Below are 26,807 nucleotides of genomic sequence, written 5' to 3'. Positions count from 1 at the left end.
TTGCGGGTGACACACATGCCACAGACTCCTGTACTAGCTGCCTCTTTTTACTTTTCCGGAAAGTCAACCAGTGATTATCCTGACCTCTCACTGACAGTGGAGTGACCCACCTCCTGGAACATGTGATCCAGGAAGCTGTCATCCTCCCTGATGCTCCATAGTGACTCCAGTTACCTCTCAGCTGAGAAATCCTAAACTTGAGCTTGAGCAGCTGGAGACGTTTCTGGTGCAATGGTCACCCGAGACATGTGAACTGTCCTGAAGTTCCCATGTGGCACTGGAGTTATAAATATTCATGATGTACCTGGTTGTTAATATTAATAGATTTCTTCTAATATCTGTCTTGTTAATTTTGCATCTATCCACATTTGGTTTTATGTTGAAATAATCTGTTTATGATAATGCTTTTTAACATCTTAAGAACTGGGTCATGTCCAGATTAGATTTTTTTTCATTTTGTCAAATTCCTTGTGAATTACAATTTGCCACATGGAATCATTTTGGCTTCCATTCTCTAAACCATATGAAGAACGTTTAGTACAATTTGCTATAAAAATTCTCATCTAGTTCATTTATTCTCCCTTTTTCAACCTCTTTTATTAAAGTGTTCTTCTTTCCAGACAGATGGAATAGTGTCAGTTGACAGGAACAGTAAAATCTAAGCATCTAACACCACCAGTTCTAGCAGTTCATTTTTTTCAGCATGGTCCAAGTGGCCCACTTCTGTGCCCCAATGATTCAATGATCACATTCAAGGTTCTTGCATATAACCTTGTTTTGGTTAATTTAACTTTCATAGAAGCTTTGATTTGATTTGAATTATTATTGTCACATGTATTGGGATACAGCGAAAAGTATCGTTTCTTGCACGCTACACAGACAGAGCATAGCGTATATAGAAAAGGAAAGGAGAGAGTGCAGAGTATAGTGTTACAGTTATTGCTAGGGTGTAGAGAAAGATCAGCTTAATTTGTGGAAGGTCTGTTCAGAAGTCTGATGGCAGCAGTGAGGAAGCTGTTCTTGAGTTGGTTGGTACGTGACCTCAGACTTTTGTATCTTTTTCACGACAGAAGAATTTGGAAGAGAGTATATCCGGGGTGCATGGGATCCTTGATTATGATGGCTGCTTTTCCGAGGCAGTGGGAAGTGTAGACGGAGTCAATGGATGGGAGGCTGGTTTGTGTGATAGACTAATATTATGATATTAGGCCTTTCAATACATGTTCATCATTTCTGTCTTGCAGGCCTGTGGCTTGGGGCTCTGTCTTTTTCAATAGGGTCAAGCTATGCGGGATACATATCTGGCTTCCTCTTACAAGGCTTGGCTGCCAGCTTGCAGTTCCTGAAAATATATCAACTCATTTCTCACACACTTCAGCTAGAATCAGCAGAGAGGGCAACAGTGCCACCTAGTGATCTTTGAGAGGAAATGAAAATCTGGAAGAAAAATATTTATTTTGAGACCTCTTTGAAATTAAGAATTAATCTATGCTGGGAACAAAATCCTGGAACAATGCTCTGTGTAGGAAGTAAATATAAATAATAATTGGGCCAGACTTGGAATATTTTGTGAAATTTCCATGCCTTAGGAAGAATTAATACGTTCAGAGAATGGATGGATGACTGTGTTCAAAACTATGGGTTTATGGGGGCTCTGAGTGTTGAAGCTATTTCTAAGGTGTTATGAAGCCATGCTTTTTTTAAAAAATATGCCATTATGAATTACTAACTGGAAACCAGTAACTGATTTTTTAAAGACTAAAGCCATGCCCCAATGCCTCAGAATGACAATCAAAGATGGCTCAACATTTGCATCACTGCACTTACTACATTCTAAAACCATTGAAGTGGAGACAACCTGCCTGTAACACCTCACAGGAACAACTGTCTTGAAGAGATATGAATGGGGCCCATCTCCAATCCCATTAGCAGAGCAGCCATACCTGGGTACACAACTGGGTGGAGGCAAACTGTTAGATGCAATCTTGGACAATGGGACTCTGGCTATTAAAGGAAGCATCTCAATTTAATCTAATCATGTAAGCCAGGCAACTGGAATCCATGAGACATGGCCATACTTAGGTCACTGGGCAGTTGGACAGAAAGATTCGAGTGATAAGCCAGCTAATGTTTAGCGTGTTTAAGCACTTGTTTTCTCTGTAGACCAGCCATAAGTAAGTGAAACTGTGAAGAAGAAAAACCCTGACTGGCTTCCCTCTGTTTCTCTCTCCATTTAATCGCAAATTTTAAACCCAGGCTGGAATTTTCCAACCTGCCCCACTGACGGTGAGCTGCTGGCCGTGATTTTCCTGGCAGCAGGGGAATTTACAATAGAAACCCTGTTGACAGAGCACAAGACCCCACCAAACCAATAGTAAGCTGCCACTGTCGCCGCGGAATGTGCCACGGGGTTGGGCGTGGTGGTGGGGAATCCCACCTCTGTTCACTGATTCACCTATGTTTGCAGGCACAGATCTTGGTAAGAACTCAATCCAGAAGCTGCTATTTCTAGGAGAACACATCAATCATTCATCTACAACTTCAAACCACCTCAACACCCAGCCTAGAAGGGTGTGAGAGAGAGTGTGTGTATGTGTTCATGTGTGTCTGTGTGTGTGTGTGTGTGTCTGTGTGTGTGTGTGTGTGTGTGTGTGTGCGGCTATGTGTATGTGTGAAAGTTAGAGAATTTTTATTTCTTTTAGACCGGTGTAATAATTGCAGGGATCTACAATTACAGCAGAAAGTAATTGATTTATTTATTCGGAAAGATCTATTTACAAAGGAGGGCAGCAAAGACCTCCATACTCTTCAATTTCCAACCTCCAACTGCGATGTTTCATCCGCTTCAACCTGTGTTTGGGCTCATGTTGAACTGCTGCTCCACAGTCCTGGCCCTGCACTCCACCACCGCTCATGCTCCTGACCTTGCGCTGCACATCACACTCTGCTGGACCAGGGACCACTAATCCAGACCCATACAGTAACAATCTGTCATCATGGGTGAATTCATCTTTGGGGAGATGGGAACGGTGGAATTGCTGTGACATGTTAAAGTCCCATCCTTGGAAAATCATCCACTTTAATCTGGACAGGACTGGATCTCTTTGAGTCCAGTTCCAAATTGGCTTAGATGATACCAGCAGCATATCCAAAAAGCTGAGGCTAACACTATTATTGTGGTAATGTTGTTGGTGATATTGTTCGAGGCAGCAGAAGGCAATTGAGAGCATTCGTGTTTGATATTCTGGTGCCTGGCTTGTGTTGGAGCATGTAGTTATACACTGCTCGAAGTAAAGCCCACTGTTGGACTTTGGCTGGTGGAATAAGAATAGGCTTGCCTTCGTTAAATAATCCTAACAATAGCTTGTGATCGGTGATTGTCACAAAGTGACGCCCTTAAACATTCTGGTGGAATTTTATAACTCTGTAAACGATGGCCAGTCCTTCTTTCTGAATTTTGGAGCATTTTCTCCTGGCATCAGTTACGGTTCTTGAAGCAAAGTGATGGGCACTTCTACGCCTTTTCCATTTTATAAGGCAAAACATAAGAACATAAGAAATAGGAGCAGGAGTAGGCCATCTAGCCCCTCGAGCCTGCCGCGCCATTCAATAAGATCATGGCTGATCTGACGTGGCTCAGTTCCACATTCCCGCCCTCTCCCCATAACCCTTAATCCCCTTGCCTATCAAAAACCTATCTACCTGCGTCTTAAGTATATTTAGCGAGGCAGCCTCCACCACTTCAACAGGCAGAGAATTCCAGAGATTCACCACCTTTTGAGTGAAGAAGTTCCTCCTCAACTCCGTAAACTGCCCCTATGCTAACTGGTGAAGCATCACACATTAAGATTATTCCACTTCTTGGATCAAAATAGGCTAGTAAATCTGAAGGTTGTAAATTTAACTCCTCGAAAGCTTCTTGTTGTGATTCCCTCCAATACCGATGTTGATATATTTTTAAAAGGGGGTGTAACAGTGCCATTAATGTTGATAGATTTGGTATAAACCGACGATAATAATTAACCATACCCAAAAACAATTTCAGTTCTGACCCATTTCTAGGTGCCGGTGCTTTCTTTATAACTTATCCTTCTTCTTCAAGAAGGAGTAGCCCCTTGGCATTGACTCAAAATCCAAGCTAAGTGACCTCGTGGGCCGGAAAGGTACACTTCCCTATTTTAAGTCGTACCCTGGCCTCTTTAAATCTCTCGAGCATCTCTTCAACGTTTGCCAAATGTTCTTCTGGGGAAACTCTGTTATTAGAACATTGGCCAGAATTTGCTCAAAAAATGACTAAGCGCCACTTTGGACGAGAAAACAGGTTTGAATCAGATCACAATTATCCCACACTCAGTCATTTTCTGGGAGAATGGTGAGTTACGCACCAGTTCTGGAAGAGCCAGGAACTAAACACACCGGTGAGCCCAGCTGCAAAGTGACAGACGCCGTTCTGAAAGGGTGCCTGATCTCACAGTGCACCGGAAGAACCCCTCCCTCCCCCGCACAGACATTGGAACCTCCTTCCTCACCTCATCGACAGCATGTTTCCCCAGCCCCTCCCCAGCACAATTCGCTGGCATCAGGATGTTGGGTTCTCCTTCATGACCCTCTCCATACCCCCCATTCATGGCCCACCTTGTCATGAACCCCCTCCTTCATGACCCCTACTCAAGCCCCAGCCCCTTGGCACTGCTCTGACACCCTGGCAGTGCCCACCTGGCAGTCCCAGAATGCCTGTTGGCACTTCCAAGCTGGCAACGCCCAGCCATATCCCCAACCAATGGCCTCTGAACACATCTGGCATGACAATCATGCCAGTGCTTGTAACTGTTAGCAGGGCCTGGAATGGAATGTCAACAATAAACTACAGAGCCTTTCTAACAGAGAGTAGAGTAACCATTTGCAACATTAGTAGGATTTGAACCCGACCTCTTATGAAATCCCTCTAATGTCTTTCAGCAGACAGAGAGAATATTTGACACACAGAGCCCCAACACTGCAGTGCTCCTGACCTGAGGACCTCCAGCCCAGCCCGAGCCGCACCCCAATTTCCATCATCCCCCCCCACCGCACCCCCCCCCACCCCCCGCAAGGCCCTGCACCCTGAAGGTTAGTGCCAAGCAGTACTCACCTCCTCGCTCACCCTCACAATCCATGGCACCTGGACTACAGTTTAAAGGACTAGTCATGATTCACAACGAAGAAATAGTCTTTCAATATATTGAACCCAGTGTTCAGTCTCTGGGTCAAAAGGATTGATTTTCCCAAAGAGGGGCTTTTTTTTTACTTAACTGTTGCTGCAGAAATTTTTTTTTGTAATAGACAGACATTTATCCCCCCTCGATTCCAATGACTGGCAACTGTGGTCCCAATTTACCTTATCACCAATGTATTAATTGCAAGGTTCAACAGTTGCCTGGCAGGAGCAAGTTATTGATTTATTTATTCGGAAAGAACTATTTAGAAAAGAGGACAGCAAAAACCTCCATACTCTCCAACTCCTGAGGGTCAACCACCAAGCTCAACCACTGATCTCTAACTGCCACCCTTCAACTGCCGCAACACAAGCTTGGACTCACGGTCCACCTTCACAGAATGCGAGTTTGGACTCACGTTCAACTGCCTCTCCATGCTCGCAATCCCAATCTCCACTGCCATCCACATTCCCGAACTCACCCTATGTCGCTGCGTATCTCCGTCTGCTGCACTGCCACCATCAGGCTAAGTACAATCAATGTTATTCTCTTTTTTTTGAAAACTCAAGGAAACCTTTTATAGTCACAGCACGTAAACAACACTCACTGAATTGAAGAACACAGCCATTGCGACCAAATAAGCAGCAGGGGAAGAGAGGAGCCATTTCAATCTCTCCCTATGTGATGATGACAATTGGAGATTGAGGGAGGTATTAGAGTCTGATTTTCATCTGAAGTTTTAGCGGTTACCCAACCTGAAAAGATGACAGTGGCTGAATAATCACTGAGGTTTCCATCTGATGTGACCTTGCGAGAAGTCTGCCTCGTGTAATCCAGCAGCAAACCTTATTAAAGGCCTCTAGCACTTACACTCTATAAAGGTGTGAGCCTTAAATATTTACATGAGCGTCCAACACTAATTGTAGGATCCTGATATGATTTCTGTGGGCCAATGGGAACAGTTTACATAACTCAAGTCCAACCCATTGGTCCCTGACTTGGTGCAGCCTAGCCAGTAGTCCTTAAAGCAGCAGGCCACTCCAAAAGAGGGGGAAGGAATCTTTGCAATTTTGTGGGACCAGGGAAAACAAAAGTATTTCGATCGACTGAAAGTCCTTGTGCAACTCCTCCCAGTCACCTCTCACCAAATGCGTTCTGTCAGCTGCTCAGTATAGGAGTCAGCCCATTTCCAGGCCTCCAGGCTGTTTCAGAGTGCCCATTCAGAGCTTTCACTTCATCAACCCTATACCCAATCAACAAGTTTAGACTCAGGGGATGCAACATCTGCCACCTTCCCAATTATTGGAGAAAGCTCCCTCAACCCTTTCATTTCAAATTCAGAATGCTGAGAGGCACAGATGATGTTGATACGGGCACGTTAGCACTGAACTGGAAAACACAAATTTAAATTAAAATCCCTATCCAAACTCAAGAGATCAGAAGAAACATCTTCTCCTCCACCATTTTCCTTTAAAAATACAGATACAGGGACAAAAGGCCTTTCCCCATCCCATAGAAACATAGGAAATCGGTGTAGGAGTAGGCCATTTGGCCCTTTGAATCCACACCACCATTCAATCCATGGCTGATCATACATTCAGTATTCCACTCCCATTTTCTCTCCTTACCCCTTGAACCCTTTAGCCATAAGAGCCATGTCCAGCTCCCTCTTGAACATTTCTAACAAACTGGCCCCAACAGCTTTCTGCAGTGGAGAATTCCACAGGTTCACAACTCTGAGTGAAGAAGTTCTTCCTTGTCTCAGTTCTGAATCACTTACCCCTTATTCTTAGACTGTGACCCCGAGCTCTACACTTCCCCAACATGGGGAACATTCTTTCCACATTTAGCTTGTCCAGTCCCAACAGGGTTTTAAATGTTTCCATGAGATCCCCTCTCATTCTTCTAAATTCCAGTGAGTACAAGTCGATCCAGTCTCTCTTCGAATGTCAATCCTTCCATTCCAGGAATCAGCCTGATGAACCTTCAATGGACTCCCTCAACAGCAAGAATGTCCTTCCTCAGACTAGAAGACCAAACTGAATAACTAACTGGCCAGGAACACAATTGAAGGTTACAACGCAAAATCATTGTTCTCTGTACTAAATTAAACTTTAGTCCCACTTGTCAATAGAATGCAAAATTGGAAAACATATTTTTTTAAAATTTGAAACAGAAAAGAATAACTGAGTAATTTCGTACTGTCTAAACCTCGATGAAGTACAGACATTTACCATGAAAAGGTTAAAGTCTGGATGGAATTTCATGTGCAATTTCCAAAGCATCATTCCCCGTTTGAAGGTTTAAGGACAAACAAAGGGCAGGGAGAGCCTGCAGGCTCTGAATTAATATACGGCTGTAAAACTGAAACCCTGACCCAGGTGCCTCTGTAATTTTAGTTTCACTGATTGCGGCTGAAATGCTGGAGGGATTTGGTGATAATAAAGAAATTTCAAAACAGTTTCAAACCAATCTTCAAGAATATTAACTCAGAATACATATAGAAGTAAACGTGGAGTATGCAATTCATGCTGACCCTTCGGTAGATCATTCCAATCTGCCTCAGCGTGTACTCCTAGATAGTTATAGACCCATTAGAAAGTATCAGTTCCGGGCAAACGCTTAGAATCTGTGACATGAGATAAAATTAGTGAACATTTTGAAACACATGGTATATTCAAGATCAGACAGCAAGGATTTGTCAAAGGCAAACTGTGCTTGATAGATTAAAAATAGTTTTTTGGAGAAATTAATAATTCGATAAATAAAGTGAATGTAGAACGTGTGGCGCACATGGATTTTCAAAAGTCGCTCGATATGGTATGTCACAATAAGCTGTTTAGGAAGTTCAGAAATATGATACAAGAGGAATTGTAGTAGCGTGGATCATTATTTAACAAACCTGAGACAAAGTTGGAGTACATGGGTTCTGCTTGGACTGGGTCGGTCAGTGCTGGATTTTGTTCTCAAGGAGCAGGAGAAGGTAAAATCCAATACCAGTGTCTTATGCTTAAACAAAGGAGACTATAAAGGGATGAGGAAGGAGCTGGCTAAGGTAGACTGGGAGCAAAAACTTTATGGTGGGACAATTGAGGAACAATGGAGGACCTTCAAAGCGATCTTTCACAGTGCTCAGCAAAAGTATATACCAGTGATAAGGAAGGAAATAAAAAAAGAGAAAGAGATAATCTGCCTTGGATATCTGAGGAAGTAAAGGAGGGTATCAAATTGAAAAAAAAATGCACACAAAGTGGCAAAGACTAGTGGGAGCCTAAAGGATTGGGAAATCTTTAAAGATCAGCAGAAAGCCATGAAAAAAGCATAAAGAAAGGTAAGATGGATTATGAGAGTAAACTAGCTCAGAATATAAAAACAGATAGCAAAAGTTTCTACAAATATATAAAATGAAGAAGAGTGGCAAAATAAACATTGGTCCTTTAGAGGACGAGAAGAGGGATGTAATGAGTGGAAATGAGAAAATGGCTGAGGCATTGAACAGGTATTTTTGTGTCAGTCTTCACAGTGGAAGACGCAAATAACATGCCAAAAATTGATGACAGGAAGACTATGGCAGCTGAGGACCTACAAACTATCATTATCACGAAAGAGGTTGTGTTAGGCAAGTTAATGGGACTAAAGGTAGACAAGTCTTCTGGTCCTAATGGAATGCATCCCAGGGTACTAAAACAGGTGCCGGGAGAAACAGCAAATGCACTAGTGGTAATTTATCAAAATTCGCTAGACTCTAGGGTGGTTCCTGCAGATTGGAAAGCAGCAAATGTGACCCCACTGTTTAAAAAAGGAGGTAGACAAAAGGCAGGTAACTATAGTTTAACATCTGTAAAAGTTGTTTGTAGTAGGGAAAATTCTTGAATCTATTATCAAGGAAGAAATAGCGAGACATCTGGATATAAATTGTCCCATTAGTAAGACGCAACATGGGTCATGAAGGGAAGGTCATGTTTGACTATTTTGGTGGAATTCTTTAAGAATATTACATGGGCAGTGGATAATGGGGAACCTGTGGATGTGGTGTAACTGGATTTCCAGAAGGCATTTGACAAGGTGCCGCACCAAAGACTGCTACAGAAGATAAAGGTGCACACTGTTACAGATAATATATTAGCAAGGTTAGAGGACTGGTTAACTAACAGAAAGCAAAGAGTGGAGATAAATGGGTATTTTTCTGGTTGGCAATCAGTCACTAATGATGTGCCTCAGGGATCAGTGCTGGGACTGCAATTGTTTATGATTTACATAGATGATTTGGAGTTGGAGACCAAGTGTAGTGTGTCAAAATTTGCAGATGACACTAAGATGGGTGGAAGAGCAAAGGGTGCAGAGGACGCTGAAAGTCTGCAAAGTGATATAGATAATCTAAGTGAGTGGGCGAGGATCTGGCAGATGGAGTACGATGTTGGTAAATGTGAGGTCATCCATTTTGGTAGGAATAACAGCAAAATGGACAATTATTTAAATGGTAAAAAATTGCAACATGCTGCTGTGCAGAGTGACCTCGGTATCTTTGTGCAGGATCCTCAAGGAGTTGGTTTGCAGGTGCAGCAGGTAATTAAGAAGGCAAATGGAATTTTGTCCTTCATTGCTAGAGAGATGGAGTATAAAAACAGCACGATTATGTTGCAGCTGTATAAGGTGCTGGTGAGGCCATACATAGAGTACTGTGTACAGCTTTGGTCTCCTTACTTGAAAGAGGATATACTGGCACTGCAGGAGGTACAGAGGAGATTCACTGGTTGATTCCAGAGTTGAGAAGTTTGGCTTATGAGGAGAGACCGAGTAGACTGGGGCTATACTCATTGGAACTCAGAAGAATGAGGGGAGATCTTATAGAAACATATAATGTTATGAAGGGAATAGATAAGTTAGAAGCAGGGAAGTTGTTTCTACTGGGGAGTGAAACTAGAGCTAGGAGGCATAGCCTCAAAATAAGGGGGAGCAGATTTAGGACTGAGTTGAGGAGGAACTTCTTCACTCAAAGGGTTGTGAATCTGTGGAATTTCCTGCCCAGTGAAGCAGTTGAGGCTACTTCATTGAATGTTTTTAAGGCAAGGATAGATATAGATAAATTTTTGAACAGTAAAGGAATTAAGGGTTATGGTGAGCGGGGGGTAAGTGGAGCTGAGTCCACAAAAAGATCAGCCATGATCTTATTGAATGGCGCAGCAGGCTCAAGGGGCCAGATGGCCTACTCCTGCTCCTAGTTCTTATGTTCTTATATTCTCAGTGTACGTGGATGACTTGGACTTCGGTGCAGGGAAAATAATCATGAAATTTGCTGATAGGATAAAAAGAGGCAGTTTGGTAAATATTAGCCAGTCTGGTAAATACTGTAGGAAGTCAGACAGGTGAATGGCATGGATAAACAGATGATTAATACTATTTAATGTGGATAAGTATGCAGCAATATACTTTTGGGAAATAAAAAAGGCGTGGGCATATACACTCAATGGAAAGGTATTGAAAGGTGTGGATAAACTGTGATTCTAAAGTACATTATTTCCCTAATCATAGAACAGTACAGCATAGTCTGTGAAGGACCATCATGTCTATGACGACTCTCCAAAGAGCAATGCAAATACCCCATTAACCTGATCTCTCCCACAAATCTCCCACAACCTTTTCTACTTCAACTATTTATCCAATTCCCTTTTGAATCAGTGTCCCCCGCACTATCAGACAGTGCATTCCAAATCCTAACCACTCATTAAGTTAATGAAATGGGCCTCATAGAATCCTACAGTGCAGAAAGAGGCCATTCGGTCCATCAAGTCTGCATCGAACACAATCCCACCCAGGCTCTATCCCCATATTCCTACACATTTACCCACTAATCCCTCTAACCTATGCATCCTGGGACATGAAGTGGCAATTTGGAATTGCCAATCAACCTAGTCCGCACATCTTTGGACTGTGGGAGGAAACCAGAGCATCCAGAAGAAACCCATGCAGACACAGGGAGAACGTGCAAACTCCACATAGACATGACCCAAGCTGGGATTCGAACCCAGGTCCCTGTGGAGCTGTGAAGCAGTGCTAACCACTGTGCTACCGCGCCGCCCCTGTTCCCTCTTTTGCCAGTCACCTTATATCATTCTGTCACAGGGAGAATGTGGGCCAGATTCTCCAACCTCGCCCACAACTGGGATTATCCGTCCCGCTGCAGTGAACCGAGATTTGGCTGAGTGGCAAATTCTCTGTTCTCACCAGCAGCGGTGGGATGGTGCGAGTGGCCAGAGAATTCCAGCCTGTATCTGTTCCTTTACTTCCCATAAGCAGTGTGTTTTATATGGGAAGAGGTACGTCTTCTCTTGCCTTTGGGAATGTTTATTCCAATTAAAAATTCAGCAGTAAACTTTGTGAGTTTAATATAAAGATGGCTGTTTAATCTCACACAATTATCCTCAATCAACACATCATTACACACTTGGTCTTACGCATTCCCTTACACATTTGCACATACACAGAGATTGGATTCAGATAAAGATAGTGCACTTTTACAGATTACAGTTAATTCAGTCTCTGATTTACGATCTTCAGTTTCCCACATGACAGGCCTGTGGGTTCTTGAGTGGATTTGATGATAAAGTTGAATGAGGACATTGTAAAGCAGGGGGTTCACTGCAGATTGTGAGGGTTCTTGAACTTGAATATCTAGGAGGTTGGTTCTTGGGTGAACTTTGAAATGGGAACAGGTTAAATACTTTGGCTGTTTGATTATTACAGCTAGTGTCCCATTCTGGTTCTCAGGCTAACTGATACCTAAAGGACCTCGTAGCCTTTCTCTGCAGCTGCTGCCTTGTTGGTGTTCAGGTCTCTTCTAGGTCCTGGATAATAAAGGCCTCCATTCTTGGTTATTCAATTCAGAACTTTCCAGAAGCTTGATCGTCTGTGTCGAATAGGTAAAGGTCACTTGACCCCTTGGTCAGTAGTCATTGACCATGTGATTGAAACTTCCTTCTGCTACTGAGATCCCATACTATCCAATAGCCAGAAGAGGCCTTGGCGACTGCAGAAAAACAACAAGACAACATCTGCAGAGGAAGGCTAGGCCATCTTTGCTTTTTAAGAACAATCTGTTGTCAGATAGTTTGAGAACTAGACTCAAACTAAAATGTGTCAAAAACAGCCATGGTCTTAAATGTGGGGCCTTAGAGACTTCACTCTAGTGAACCTCACTCTAGTCTGACAAACAACTATTCACCACAAATCTCTGTTTTACTATCCCTTAGTTAATTTTGCATAAATACTACCTGTTATCCCATGGGTTTTAATTACATTAACAAGCCTAATACGTGATTCATTTTCAAATGCCCTTTGGAAGTCCAGAAACACAAACCCAACTGCAGTACCCTCAGCCACCTTCTAAGAACATAAGAACTAGGAGCAGGTATATACCACACAGTCCCACAGGATGCCATGTCTATAATAACTCCAGGAGTTGGCTAATAAAGAATAGTGCTTTTATTGCACTGTTGAAAAAAGCCACAAGCAGAAAATACAATAATGGACCATCAGGGGCCTGCTTTATACAGGGCTCAGTGTATTAGCTCCACCTGGTGAATTCCCAGAGAGCTCCTATTCAATGAGTCCTACAGGAAGGTCAATCAATGATTCCCAATGCAAATCCTGGGGATTATCATACCCCTCCCTTTCCAAGTCCGAGGCTCCCTCTTGCTCCAGGGCTTTCTTCCTCTCTTGGCCCACGGTCTTCTTTCTATTTCATACTCTACCTAGTCGGGTGGGATCAGCGAGAATCTCTTTCTGGATGACCATTGCAGTATCATGGAGGTAGTTCTTCCTCAGCGATGAATTCCGGCTGGGATTCCATTGCTTCTGTTTGCGGCTGGCATTTGCCAATGATGGTGAAGGTGAGAGAGGTACACCCATCCAGAGCACCACCTAAACAGCCAATTAAGGGCCTCTTCCCACTGGCATTGACATTTTACCAGCAATGACTGAGTTGTCTACTATATGGGAGACCATCTGGAAATCCCTTGTGGCATGGCACATGGAGGAACCTCACTGCAGCAATGAACAACACCTTCCACCCTCACCAACCACCCACCCACTCTTCGCTGGGCATTCCTTATTGACCATCCCCTGACCTCAGTTACCTTGCTGTGAGATCAGTGTCCATCACTACGTCCTCTGTGCTGAGTGCAGTCCCAGCTTGGACTGAAGACCATAAGACACAGGAGCAAAATTAGGCCACTCAGTCCATCGAGTCTGCTCTGCCACTCAATCATGACTGATATTTTTCTCATCCCCATTCTCCTGCCTTTTCCCCCATAACCCCTGATCCTCTTATTAATCAAGAACATATCTACCTCTATGAGACCTGGCCTCCACCGCCTTCTGCGGTGAAGAGTTCCACAGATTCACCACTCTCTGGCTGAAGAAATTCCTTCTCATCTCTGTTTTAAAGGTACAACCTTTAGCCAGAGGTTGTGCCTGCTGGTCCTAGTTTTTTCTACTAGTGGAAACATCCTCTCCATGTCCATGCTATTCAGGCTTCGCAGTATCCACAAGTTTCAATAAGATCCCCCCTCATCCTTCTGAACTCTAACAAGTACAGACCCAGAGTCCTCAACCGTTCATCATATGACAAACTCTTCATTCCAGAGATCATTCTTGTGAACCTCCTTTGGATCCTTTCCAAGACCAATACATCCTTCCTTAGATACGGGGCCCAAAACTGGTTACAATACTCCCAATAGCATCTGACCAGAGCTTTATACAGCCTCAGAAGTACATCCTTGCTCTTGTATTCTAGACCTCTCAGAGTATTAAACCTGTTCCCATTTCAAAGCTAACATTGCATTTGTCTTCCTAACTGCCGATTAAACCTGCATGTTAACCTTAAGAGAATCTTGAACAAGGACTTCCAAGTCCCTTTGTGCTTCTGATTTCCTAACCATTTGCCCATTTAGAAAATAGTCTATGCCTCCCTTCCTCCTTCCAAAGTGCATAACCTCACTCTTTTCCACCTTGTATTCCATGTGCCACTTCTTACCTAACCTGTCCGAGTCCTTCTGCAGCCCCCCTGCTTCCTCAATACTACCTGTCCCTCAACATATTTTTGTATCATCTGCAAACTTAACAACAGAGCTGCCAGTCCTCCGATTGGCTCCGATCTCACCAACCACTGGGTTGGTGTTTCAGGGTAGCACTAAGATAGACAAAGGTACAAGGAAGACAGTGACAAAAGGAATGTTCAAGGGTCACTAGCTTATTTTTGTTTGCATTATGTACTGAATGAATTTATAAATGTGCATTTTCTAATTTTTTTACAGTGAGAAGAGGTGATTTAATGGCCACTGATGCAGGGAAGATAAGAGTGTGAGACTATTAGTTGTGGTTGTACCAACATCACTCTCATTGATAATTTTGTCACATTCTCACCTCCCTTTCTCATCTTCATTTTCAACTCCTCCTCCTCCTCCTGGTCCTGCTCCTCAGCTTCTTATCTGATAGGTGGTGACAAAGGCTGATCTCTCATCGTGGTTAGGTAGTGCAGCATGTAAAATACTAATAGACAACCTGATAGCCGTTCAGCTGAGTACTGCAAAACTCCTCCAATGCAGCAGAAGCATTGATTGAGGATATTGCTAGGGTGCTCTAGAATGTTCCTTGCAGCACCATGGTTCTCATTATATCCCTGCTGCGCATGCATGAATGGGTTCCAGGCCAAAGTCATAAGTCATGATCTGTCTGCTCTACATGCCGCCAGGGCTCAAAATGTACACTTGCATCTTGAACATCATCTTCACGTGCTGGGATGCCAACTTAACCCAAACAGGATATAAAAATTAATGATGAGCCTATATGAAATATTCATATGACCTCAATCAGAGAACTTTGGGCAATATTGGGCTCCACGAAATAGAACATTCCGGAAAGAGATATTAAAGAAGGTACAACACAGTCACAAGCATACTACCTGACATGAGGATATGCAAATATGATGAAAGACTTGGAAATCAGTTTTCTTTTAAATTAGTACAATGCAATTACAAATCACTATAATAGAAGTGTTTTAAATGATAAAGGTATAGTCAAAGGGAAATAAAAGTAGACTGTCTTCAATAGTTGAAGGATCAAGAAGAAGTACAAAGTGATACAATAGAACAGGGGCAGTAGAAATCTCATTATACAGGAAGTTGTATAGCTGTGGAATTCAATTCCAAAGTCATTTGTTAGGATAGAAGCTATTTTAAAATTGAAAATTAGATTGGATAGATGAGGAAACAAAGATGAAGGGACATTGGTACATGGTCTAATTGATTTGAAACTTGGATAAATCCAAGCTCGCACTAGTATTGCCTGTTTCTGTGTTATGATTTCAATGTATTTTTCTGAGTGGGAATGCTGCCAAAGCGGCTCCTGTTCCACCACTGCAACTTCATAAAAACCTGGATTTAGGGCACTCATATAATCACAAAATACAATTATCATGAAGCATCTATAGAATGTACTTTGACGTTAAAATATTTTGTCATTCAGCGTCACCAATCTAAAATTTCCTTTAATTACATAATCTATACCAGTTTTAGAAGCATTTACTTAATCAATTTTTGGTAAGTAAAAGAGCAATATTAAGAAAAAAAATCTAAAGGGCATAAAGGTTCCATGTTTCCTTCCTTCCCTCAACTCCTTCTGTGCATTGTTTTACCTGGGCAATAAAAATATCTCATCTTCCTTGCTTCCTTTTACGAAGACGACAAGAACACATTGTAATACGGAATGCAGGTGCGAGTCCCACTTAATACGGATGGTCGTAGAGTTTTCCACTTCCACCTGCACATCAACATGAGGTCCCATGACATCTGTAACACACATTCAAATCTGAAGTTAGGTTAAATCATCTGCAGAATCAATCAGGGAGGTATGGTGGGCCTGACTAATTACGAGAATTGGTCATATTAGTTGTTTTTAACTGAGTAATAATTTGGCCATCACACCCCCACTGACCACCCAACCCCCCTCACCCCACATTCCAGTGATTTTGCAGTGTAAGAAAAGGTTCAATTACTGTATCAGAGCTGTAATGTAAAGATGCCGGTGTTGGACTGGGGTAAACACAATAAGAAGTCTCACAATACCAGGTTAAAGTCCAACAGGTTTATTTGGTAGCATGAGCATGCCCTGTTTGTGAACCCAATCCTGCACTCACCTGATGAAGGAGCAGCACTCTGAAAGCTCGTGCTACTAAATAAACCTGTTGAGTTTTAACGTGGTGTTGTGAGACCTCTTACTGTATCAGAACTGCCAAGTTAAAACTTCCCTTGCTCTGAATACAGTCCGATAATGTCACAGGTTCCCAACAAACACTACAATCAATTCCTCTTCCAATGCATAAGCATCACCTCCAATCACAACTGGGTATTTTCCCTTCTGCCTACGCTCACAAACTCAACGTCTGCTATTGCCCTCATTACTCATACAAATACCACTCTGCTTTTGCCTTGTTTGAACTTGCATTCATTTTCACATTTTTCTTATACTTCACACTGTGCCACTTCCTCTCATCCTTTGACTCTCCCTCACTCCCTTGCACACGTTTCCTGCTTCTTCCTATTAGTGATCACAATCTGTTAAGATGTCTTGCACATTTTCATAATCTTTTCACATGTCACACACTAACCCACTCTTACTCTTTTTGCAGAATAACTTTGCACTCAAAAGTAAATGATCTGTCCTGCTGCTGCTACTTGTGGACATCATGAAGCAGTCTTGTTGAAGTTAAAAATAAATCTTCATTCACATTCCTGAACCAAGTATGCATTTATGGTAAATATATGGAGAAGAGAGCATATGAGCTCCTTACATATTGCTACTTAGCTCTAGATCATGTGCCTTCTTATATCACCATGTGGATGATACTGTTTCCCTTGTTAACCTTTTAGGTACTAGATTGATATCATTGAGAGAGAAGCAGTACATGGAACATTTGAAACAGTGACTCACAGCAGCATGTCTCTGTTAGACTTTTCACTTAATTTTTCAGTTCACACACTCACGGTGTGGCACCCTAGGCTTACATTGTACTGCCACTCCTCCGTTTTTCTTTGCTACTGAGAGCAGTGCAAGATGCAATGGGATGGTCTAATTGGCAGTGGCAATCAGAGTGGCTTTAAGTCAGTGAACTCGATCTCACCATTGATGTTAATGGGGTGCTGAGCCATGATAGTTAGCTTTCAACTGTTCCAGTCAGGGGAAATGATGGAGTGGTGTAAACATCTGAGGAAAATAGCGAGTGGAGTAAGTCATCATGGAGCTTACTGACAAGACAATTTGCTGGAGCTTTTGGCAGTGCCTGCTACATTGTTGCATCATTACAATCTCCAAGAAATTCCAGGTCAATATCTTCTATCCACCAATCCCTGATTAAACCAAGATTATAGAGATGGGAACATACTCCAAAGCAAGATACAAAGAACAAAAACAAAGAACAGTACAGCACCGGAACAGTCCCTTCAGCCCACCAAGCCTGTGCCGACACATGACACCTTTCTAAACTAAACTTTTGCCTTTACGAGGCCAGTATCCCTCTATTTCCTGTCTTTTCGTGTATCTGTCAAGATGCCTCTGAAACATTGCTGTTGTATCTGCTTCTACCACCTCCTCTGGCAGTGCATTCCAGGCACTTACCACTCTCTGTGTAAGGATTTGCCTCTCATACCTCCATTAACCTTTCCCCTTTTTACTTTTAAAACTTCTGTCCCCAAGTAATTGACAATTTTACCCTGGAAAAAAGACTCTGATTATCCATTCTATCCATATCTCTCATAATTTTGCAAACTTCCATCTGATAATTGAGATCATTTTCTCAGCACATCCAAAAAATGACCTAAAAAAGTGAGATCTGGATGAAACTGAATGACTTAGTTTTCTGTGGTTTTAGTTGTTTTAGCAAGGCCACCACTTAACGGGCAGCTATGTGTCCGTGAATTGCATTCATTTTGGCCAACAGTGTGATTGTATTCATATCTCTTTAATCATATGATTACCTACATAACTTACAAGTGATAAAATCATTAGAGATTATAATTCAATTTGATTTAAACAATATTCTGCTGACCACACGGTAACATGCCTCTCAATGAATCCAATTTCCCACCATTCTGCATGCCTGATGTTATATCTGATCCTGGCCACTAGGTGATGCTGTAAACCATCTAAATTAAAACGGAAACAAAAAGTGTGAGACAACATGAAAAACCTGAAGCAACATTTTTAAAAATGCTAAAAACACTCAGCAGGTCAGGCTGCATCTGCCAAGGCAGCAGTCGAATTTGCAAGATTTCTCAAGATACGAGCAGAATGGTGGCACAGTGGTTAGCACTGCTGCCTCCCAGCTTCAGGGACCCAGGTTCGGTTCCCGGCTTGGGTCATTGCCTGTGTGGAGTTTGTACGTTCTCCCCATGTCAGTCTCCCACAATACAAAGATGTGTGGGTTAGATGCATTGGCCATGCTAAATTGCCCCTTTGTGTCCTGGGATGTGTAGGTTAGAGGGATTAGTGGGGTAAATATGTGGGATTACGGGGATAGAGCCTGGGTGGGATAGTTGCTGGTGCAGACTTGATGGGCCAAATGGGCTCCTTCTGCACTGCAGTGTTTCTATGTTATAACTAGATAATTACAGATGAGTTAGGAAATTTAGTCCATTTAATTCACCCATCCAGAGAAATCCAGATGCATCCCTTTTATCACTTCTTAAATGTTTTCAGGGGTTTTGCCTCTGCCTGAGTCTGGAAGTGAATTCCACATCTAGATCAATCTGTATGCGAAAAGAACCTTCCCAATATCTATCACAGAGGTACTCGTCCCTAGTTTAAACCTGGGTTACCGAGATCTACTCTTGTAAATCAATCTAATGCTACATTCTGGTTCAACATTTTCCCAGCCCTTAAAACTGCTCCGTCGGGTCAACTCTCCAACACATTCATTCCAAGCTGCAAAGACACAAGTTTCTCCGGTCTTTTCTCATAACTCAGACTCCTGTCTCTGTGACCAGAGCACAATAGCATTTGATCATTACCTACTTAGACCTTACTGCTTTGGCTTTGTGGCTTGGCATTCCACTGGCTTTATGCGTAGGAACACAGGAAATAGGGGCAAGAACAGGAGCAGGCCATTTGGCCCCTTGAGCCTGTTCCATCATTCAATTAGATCAGAGCCTATCGTCAACTTCATTGTCTTTTTCCCGCACTATCCCAGTATCCCTTGCTATCTTTAATATCTATAAATCCACCAATCTCTGTCTTTAATGTACTCAATGACAGTCTTCTGGGATGGAAAATTCCAAAGATTTATCACTCTCTGAGTGAAGAAATTTCTCCTCATCTCAGTCCCAAATAGCACATCTCTTACTCCAAGACTATGTCCTCTTCTCTAATGGAAAGGGGGATTCAGTTGGAGAGGCTCAAGATGCAGCGGGGGGGGGGGGGGGGGGGGTGGGGGGCTGGGGGTGGTTCCTGGGGTGGTGCGTCCATTAGGGTGTTCTTCTGTTGGGAAGGTTCAGGACAGGTGGGGGTTCCTAGGTCCTTGTTGAGAGGCGCTGTTCTGTTCCTATGGAGAGGATCCTTTTTGTAAATTTGTGTCTTCCAGATTGAGACACCTTTAAGAAAGGGCCTTTGATCTGTCAGGGGCTGAGTTTGCCAGCGGGATGGGTCCTTGGTCCCAGCACTTCCACTTTTCTTTCAAATTGTTTTAAAATCGGCGGGAAAAGCCAGTAAGGCAGCTGACAGGCTGATGGCTCCTTTTCTCACCTAAGAAAACACCTTGGAGAAAAATTCATTAAATTCCATCTATTGAGAACATGGCCCATCTGGTACACATTGGGAAGAAAAATCTTACACATTGGGAAGACAATTTTGCACCTACATTTGTACACTGTTTTTCTATTCTTTCACAGGACATAGTGGTTGTTGGCTAGGCCAGCACTTTTTTTGCCCATCCCTAGTTACCATTGAGGAGGTGGTAGTGAACTGCAACTTGAGCCGCTTGAATCCACAGTGCTGTTTGGGAAGAGTTCCAGGATTTTGACCCAGCAACATTGAAGGAACAGCAATATAGTCCCAAGGCAGGTTGGTGTGTTGCTTGAAGGGAAACCTGCATTTGGTGATGTTCCAATGCATCAACTGCCCTTGTTCTGCCCTTTATAAGCTCGTAAGATATCAGAGCAGAATTAGGCCCGTCGATTCCTTTCTGCCATTCAGATGCTCCTCATCCCCACTTTCCTGCCTTCTGCCCATAGCCTTTCAGTCCATTACCAATTAAAAATCTGCCTAACTCCTTCTTAAATTTACTCACTATCCAGCATCCACTGCACTTTGAATTCCACAGATTCACAACTCTTTGGGAGAAGTAGTTTCTCCTCAACTCTATTTTAAATTTGTGACCCCTTATGCTAAGACTATGATCTCTCTATGACCGTCTCTTGGTCGTGGGTTTGGAAGGTACGGTCGAAGGAGCCTGCTGCCAATGTGCACCAGTGGTGAAGGGGGTGGATGTTGAAGGTCGTCAATGTTGTGTCAATCAAGCGAGCTGCTTTGTCCCACATCGTGTTACAGCTGCACTCATCCAGGCAAGTGCAGAGTGTTCCATCACACCCCTGATTTACACTGTAGATGGAAAACAGACTAACAAGTCAGGAGGTGAATTATTCTCCACAGAATTCCTAGCCTCTGATTTGCTCTTGTAGCCACAGGATGAAATGGTAGGTCCAGTTCAGTTTCTGGTCAATGGTAATCTCCAGGAAGCTGATAGTGGGAATTCAGTGATTGTAATGGCATTAAATGTGAAAGGGAGATGGTTAGATTCTCCCTTGTTGGAAATGATCATTGCTTGGCACTTGTGTGGCATGAGTATTACCTGCAACTTGTCAGCCCAAGCCTGGATATTGTCCAGGTGTTGCTGCAAATGGGCATAGACTGCTTCAGAATCTGAGGACTCACAAATGATGCAGAACACTGTGAAGTCACCAACCAAGATCTTATGATAGAGAGAGGTCACTGATGAAGCAGCTGTAGATGGTTGGATCTAGAACACTGCCCTGAGGAACTCCTGCAGCAATGTTCTGGGTTTGATTTGATAGACATCCAACAGCCACAATCATTTTCCTTTGGCATGACTATGAATGACTCCAACTAGTGGTGAGTTATTCTCCCTATTCCCATTGACTCCTGTTTTGGTAGGGTTCCCTGATGACATAGTCAAATGCCACCTTAATGTCAAGGGCCGTCATCATCACTTCACCTCTTGTGTTCAGCTGTTTTGTCCATGTTTAGAGCAAGGTTGTAATGAAGTCAAGAGCTGAGTGGCTCTGGCAGGACCCAAACTGCATGTCAGGGAACAGGCTGCTGCTAAGTAGGTGCTACTTGATAGCACTGTTGACAACTCCTTCCATCACTTACTGATGATTGAGAGTAGGCCGATAGGACAGTAATAGGTCAGGTTGGATTTATCTTGCTTTTTGTGGACAGGATGTGTCTGAGCAATTTCCACGAGGGCGCTACAGTAGCACAGTGGTTAGCACTGCTGCTTCACAGCTCCAGGGTCCTGGGCTCGATTCCTGGCTTGGGTCACTGTCTGTGTGGAGTTTGCACATTCTCCTCATGTCTGCGTGGGTTTCCTCCGGGTACTCCTGTTTCCTCCCACAGCCCAAAGATGTGCGGGTTAGGTTGATTGGTCATGCTAAGAAATTGTCCCTTAGCATCCAGGGATGTGTAGGTTAGAGGGATTAGTGGGTATAATATGTAGGGATATGGGGTAGGGCCTGGGTGGGATTGTGTTCGGTGCAGACACGATGGGCCGAAGGGCCTCTTTCTGCACTGTAGGGTTCTATGTTCTATGTTGCTGGGTAGATGCCAATGCTGGACTGGAACAGCCTGGGTGGGGCGAAGCTGGTACTGGAGCACAATAATATTGCTGGAATGTTGTCAAGGCTCAAAGACTTTGCAGACTTTGCATTCAGCCATTTCTTGATATTACTTGAATTGGCTGGAGACTGACATCTATGATGTTGGGGACCTCAAGTGGAGGCAGATACATAAATTACTCGGCACTTTTGGCTGAGGCTTGCTCAAAATGCTTCAGTTTAATTGTTTGCACTAATGTGCTGGGACCCCATCAATGAGGATGGGGATATTTGTGAAACCTTCTCTTCCGGTGAGTTGTTTAATTGTCCAGGACTGCAATACTTAGATATGATCTGTTGGTTGAGGGATTGCTTAGCTCTGTCTACTGCATGCTGACTTCTCTGTTTGACATACCTGTAATCCTGTGTTGTAACTGTGAAGGAAATAGGTGAGTAAATAGGTAGAATTAATAAGTATTTAGGATATTATGCTTCAGAATTGAGAACGTGGATACATATTCATGTGTATAATTTTTACCTAGAAGCCTTAAAGCACATGCATGGGCAAATCTAGCTGACAGCTTTGGTCTCAGCAGGTGTTAAAGAGATTTCATCTGTGTCACACATAAAGTAACACAAGGGCCTTTCAAGTTTTCTTCACACTAAACAAAGATAAGAAAAAGCTCTGAAGTTATTTTCAAAGGCACTTTAAAAGTTTTTACAAATGTCTCTCTTTATCGATCCTAAAGTTATTCTTAGATCTTTACCTCGGCAAATTAGGCAAACAGACTTTAAGAAATCTATTCCCCTATTAAAAGTTTAAAATCACTTCTACAGAAAATAGAAAAAAAAGAGGTGAGCAGGAAAGATATTAAGGGCATGTTTAAGAACATTATGACTATATATCTGACTCACAATATGAATAGTAAAACCATTTTAACAGTTAAATAAAAGTTAATAATAAGGACACATCCAAGAGGAGGAGTTAATTAAAGAGTTAACACCCATTGTTGCTAAGAATTGATATAATCTAGTTTAGAAGGATATAACTGTTCTAGTTTCCTTTCAGAAAGTCAGGAATATTGTAGAAGGGTACTGGAGCCGACCCCACACCCCCCAGTGTTTTTCTGGTTGTTGGGGGCGGGGGGGTTGGATATCATAAAGCAGACAGCTTTTATATCCAAAAAACCAACAACTCATTCACTTTATACTAATATATGTGACAGTAGTAAATCAAATCAAAACAAAATCAAAACTTGGGACTTCAGATAAAGCATTACTTTGAATATTGATGGGTATTTTTAAATTGAAACTAGCCGTGACATTGTATTTTTGAAATGTATTTAATCCTGCATTAGAACTAACACTATGTTTTTTATCTCTTATAGTCATTAATATTGTGATGTATTTACCCACTTTAAAGTGTACTGTATGTTAGTTCTGTAATAAACTTGTAAATAATTTGGTAAAGTATATTATCTATTATGGCCTGTTGCACGCAATATAAGAACCCACCTCGCTGACTTTACTCTCCAGATAATCCAACCCACGGTACAGAAAAAAATCTGCAGGTGTGGCTCATGCCATCATGCTGGCAGGGTCAGACCAGAAAAAGCCAACTGCTGAGAATCTTGGGTCAGGTTGGGGCGCCATTTAAAGAAAATACCCTCTCGACCCCATCCTTCCCATCCTGCTCCCACACGCACTAAGAGGACAGTAATGTCCTAGCTAGTTTTTAAAGTTTATTTATTGGTGTCGCAAGTAGGCTTACATTAACACTGCAATGAAGTTATTGTGAAAATTCCTTAGTTGTCACACTCTGGCACTTGTTCAGGTACACTGAGGGAAAATTTAGAAAGGGCAATGCACATAACCACCCCATTATAGAAAGGATATTAAACTAGAAAGAGTGCAGAAGAGGTTTACTAGGATGCTACTGAGACTTGATGGTTTGAGTTATAAAGAGAGGCTGGATAGACTGGGACGTTTTTCTCTGGCACGTAGGAAGATGAGGGGTGATCTTATAGGGGTCTATAAAATAATGAGGGGCATTGATCAGCTAGATAGTCAATATCATTTCCCAAAGGTAGGGGAATCTAAAATTAGGTTTAAGGTGAGAGGGGAGAGATACAAAAGTGTCCAGAGGGGCAATTTTTTCACACAGAGGGTGGTGAGTGTCTGGAACAAACTACCAGAGGTAGTAGTAGAGGCAGATACAATTTTGTCATTTAAAAAGCATTTAGATAGTTACATGGATAAGATGAGTATAGAGGGATATGGGCCAAATCAGGCAATTGGGATTAACTTTGGGGTTTGGGAAGGGGAAGCTCCGTGGACAGGTTGGGCCAGGGGGCCTATTTCCATGCTGTGAACCTTTATGACTCTATGAACCAGCGCATCTTTCAGACTGTGGGAGGAAACCAGAGCACCTGGAGGAAACCCATGCAGACACAGGGAGACCATGCAGACTCTGCATAAACAATGACCCAAGCTGGGAATCAAACCCAGGTCCCTGGTGCTGTGAGGCAGCAGTGCTAACCACTGTGCCATCTATGTTAGAGGCTGTGGATTTCAAACAAAAAGAAAAAGATGTGGTTTGCACATGTAGATTCAAATTAACAAGGTTTATTGTAAGAGCTATTACTTGTACAGAGTGGAAAAAGAAACTAAACAAAAGCCTGTGAAACACCCCAATGATATCAACATAAAACCATGTGACTGGCCCTTAAAACAGTCATGCAACTACTTAAATATATAACATTCCTTCCCCTTTACCTCATGATAACAAATTACTACAATCTTGTACACAGAATCAGTAATACTCTACACACAGTACTATGCATCATTAATCATTATACATAGTCAAGAAAACCAATCAGGAGGACATTTATTTGTCTTTGGTTGAATACGATGTTCTGGAATTTGATCCTTGATCCCATAAGTATAATTTGGAACTTCAGCATACAATTCTTCTCTTGGAACTAATTCTGCATCATTCTCACATTGTATAGTACTATAGACACAAGCATCAGGCAATTTAGATCCAACTAAATCTTCCAAAGTAGTATTCAGAACACTAGGGACAAAAGAAGTTGGTATTCCTGGAGATGATTCGGGAAATTATTTCAAGATTACAACAATTGGTCAGCAAAGCATCGACAAACTAGTTAATTTTCAGTTTCAACTGCGTAAGAATTTGGAGCTGTTTTTGCTAAACTATTGCTGGTACCTATTTCTCATTCTTGGCATAATTACGCGCTAACACCCAGGGCAGAATTTTACCGGCACGTCCGCCCGAGTTTCGTATGATCCCTTCTGAGGCCAATGGAGAATGCCGCTCTCCGTGCTTTGCCCATCCCCAGAATCAGGGCAGGCACGATCGTAGAATTCCAGCCCCAGTCTCCTTAATCTCCTTGTTGAAGTGAGCATTGTTTTGCCCTCACTTCGCATCTAGCAATTTGCGATTGTGGTTGACACTCGACTATCTCTGAATTTTCTGGAAGTAATAACAAATCAAACATAGTTCTCAATTTTGTCTTTAAGAGCAGGAATGCAGCTAAACTTTGGATACTTGCATGCGTAATGTTTCTATAAAATGTCAAAAAGCTAATCTCATGACACGATAATGGACTTTGCTCTCTTGAAACTTTTAAAAAATGTTTCAAGAGTTGTACAAATCTTTCAGCTAACCAATTTGACTGATGTATGGTAAGATTTGTTATGTTGAATACCATTTACCTAGAGATAATCCTCAAACTCTAGTGAAGTAAACAGTGAACTATTATCGCTAACAATCTTGCAAAAGTTCCACCATTTTTCAATGGTTCATTCAGTTGCAGTAGATCTTGTGATAAGAACTTCTGGCCACTTTGAATGTGCAAGAATTATGAACAAGAACATGGAACCTTCAAACGGACCAACAGAACCTACATGCAACCATTGCCATGGTATTGTAAGCCACTCCCAAGGATGTAAAGGTCACAACAATGGTGCATTTCTCATTTGTGCACAGGATTGACATTGTCTCACTTTTTCTTCAATCTGAGCATCCAAACCTGGCCACCACTCCTCTTGCACCCTTTCACAATTTACCTGACAGTAGAAAACTTTTGGATTTCCTTTTATATTAGCTGGCAGTCTCTTCTCACACTTTCGCTTTCCTCTTTTGTTTCCCTTTTCAGGACATTCTATATTCAGCCTGTTTCTCACTTTATTATCAATTTAATATCTTCATAAACACTTTTTTTCTGCATCATCTCGCTCGCTATCTCTTTCATCATTCAGGGAGCCCTGGGTTTGGGTTGCCCTGTCTTTCCCCCTCATAGTAATGTTCTTTGACTGTACCCGAATCACCTTCTCTTTCTTGGCAGTCCACTGTTCGATTACAGTTTGTCTGCCAATCTTTGGTCCAATTTTCCAAGAATGGATAACCTCATTGAATTTGGTCTGCCTACAATTATGTGTTTTAATTTTTTTAATAGTGCTATATTGATGTAAATTCTTGTTGTTGTAGTGCCTTTATTCATTTAATGGACATATCCTCAGCCAAAGTAATGATTCCACAGCACGTACATTTCACGTGGCTCCTACAGTGTGTGGATCCTGAGGCCACACTCCAAATTCTGAATTGACAGGCCAACCTTGATTTGATTTTATTTATTATTATCACATGCATTAACATAAAATGAAAAGTATTGTTTCTTGTGCGCTATACAGACAGAGCATACCA

The 26,807-nt window shown here is 42.3% G+C and overlaps 1 protein-coding gene across 1 annotated transcript in view; it reads right to left on the bottom strand.

Moving 5' to 3' along the window:
- LOC145349500 (uncharacterized) overlaps positions 1 to 26,807 on the bottom strand; it is a 94,085-nt gene that overhangs the window by 50,945 nt on the left and 16,333 nt on the right. The window contains exon 2 of the mRNA XM_080198044.1: positions 15,889 to 16,042. Within this exon, the coding sequence (XP_080054170.1) occupies positions 15,889 to 16,042 (154 nt within the window). The remainder of the gene's footprint in view (positions 1 to 15,888; positions 16,043 to 26,807) is intronic.

Source organism: Carcharhinus amblyrhynchos, chromosome 1 (assembly GCF_965287045.1).
Source record: "Carcharhinus amblyrhynchos chromosome 1, sCarAmb.v2.hapA, whole genome shotgun sequence".
NCBI classification, from domain to species: domain Eukaryota; kingdom Metazoa; phylum Chordata; class Chondrichthyes; order Carcharhiniformes; family Carcharhinidae; genus Carcharhinus; species Carcharhinus amblyrhynchos.
The sequence above is the reverse complement of the archived record's forward strand: the minus strand, read 5'-3'. Positions and strand labels throughout refer to the sequence as shown.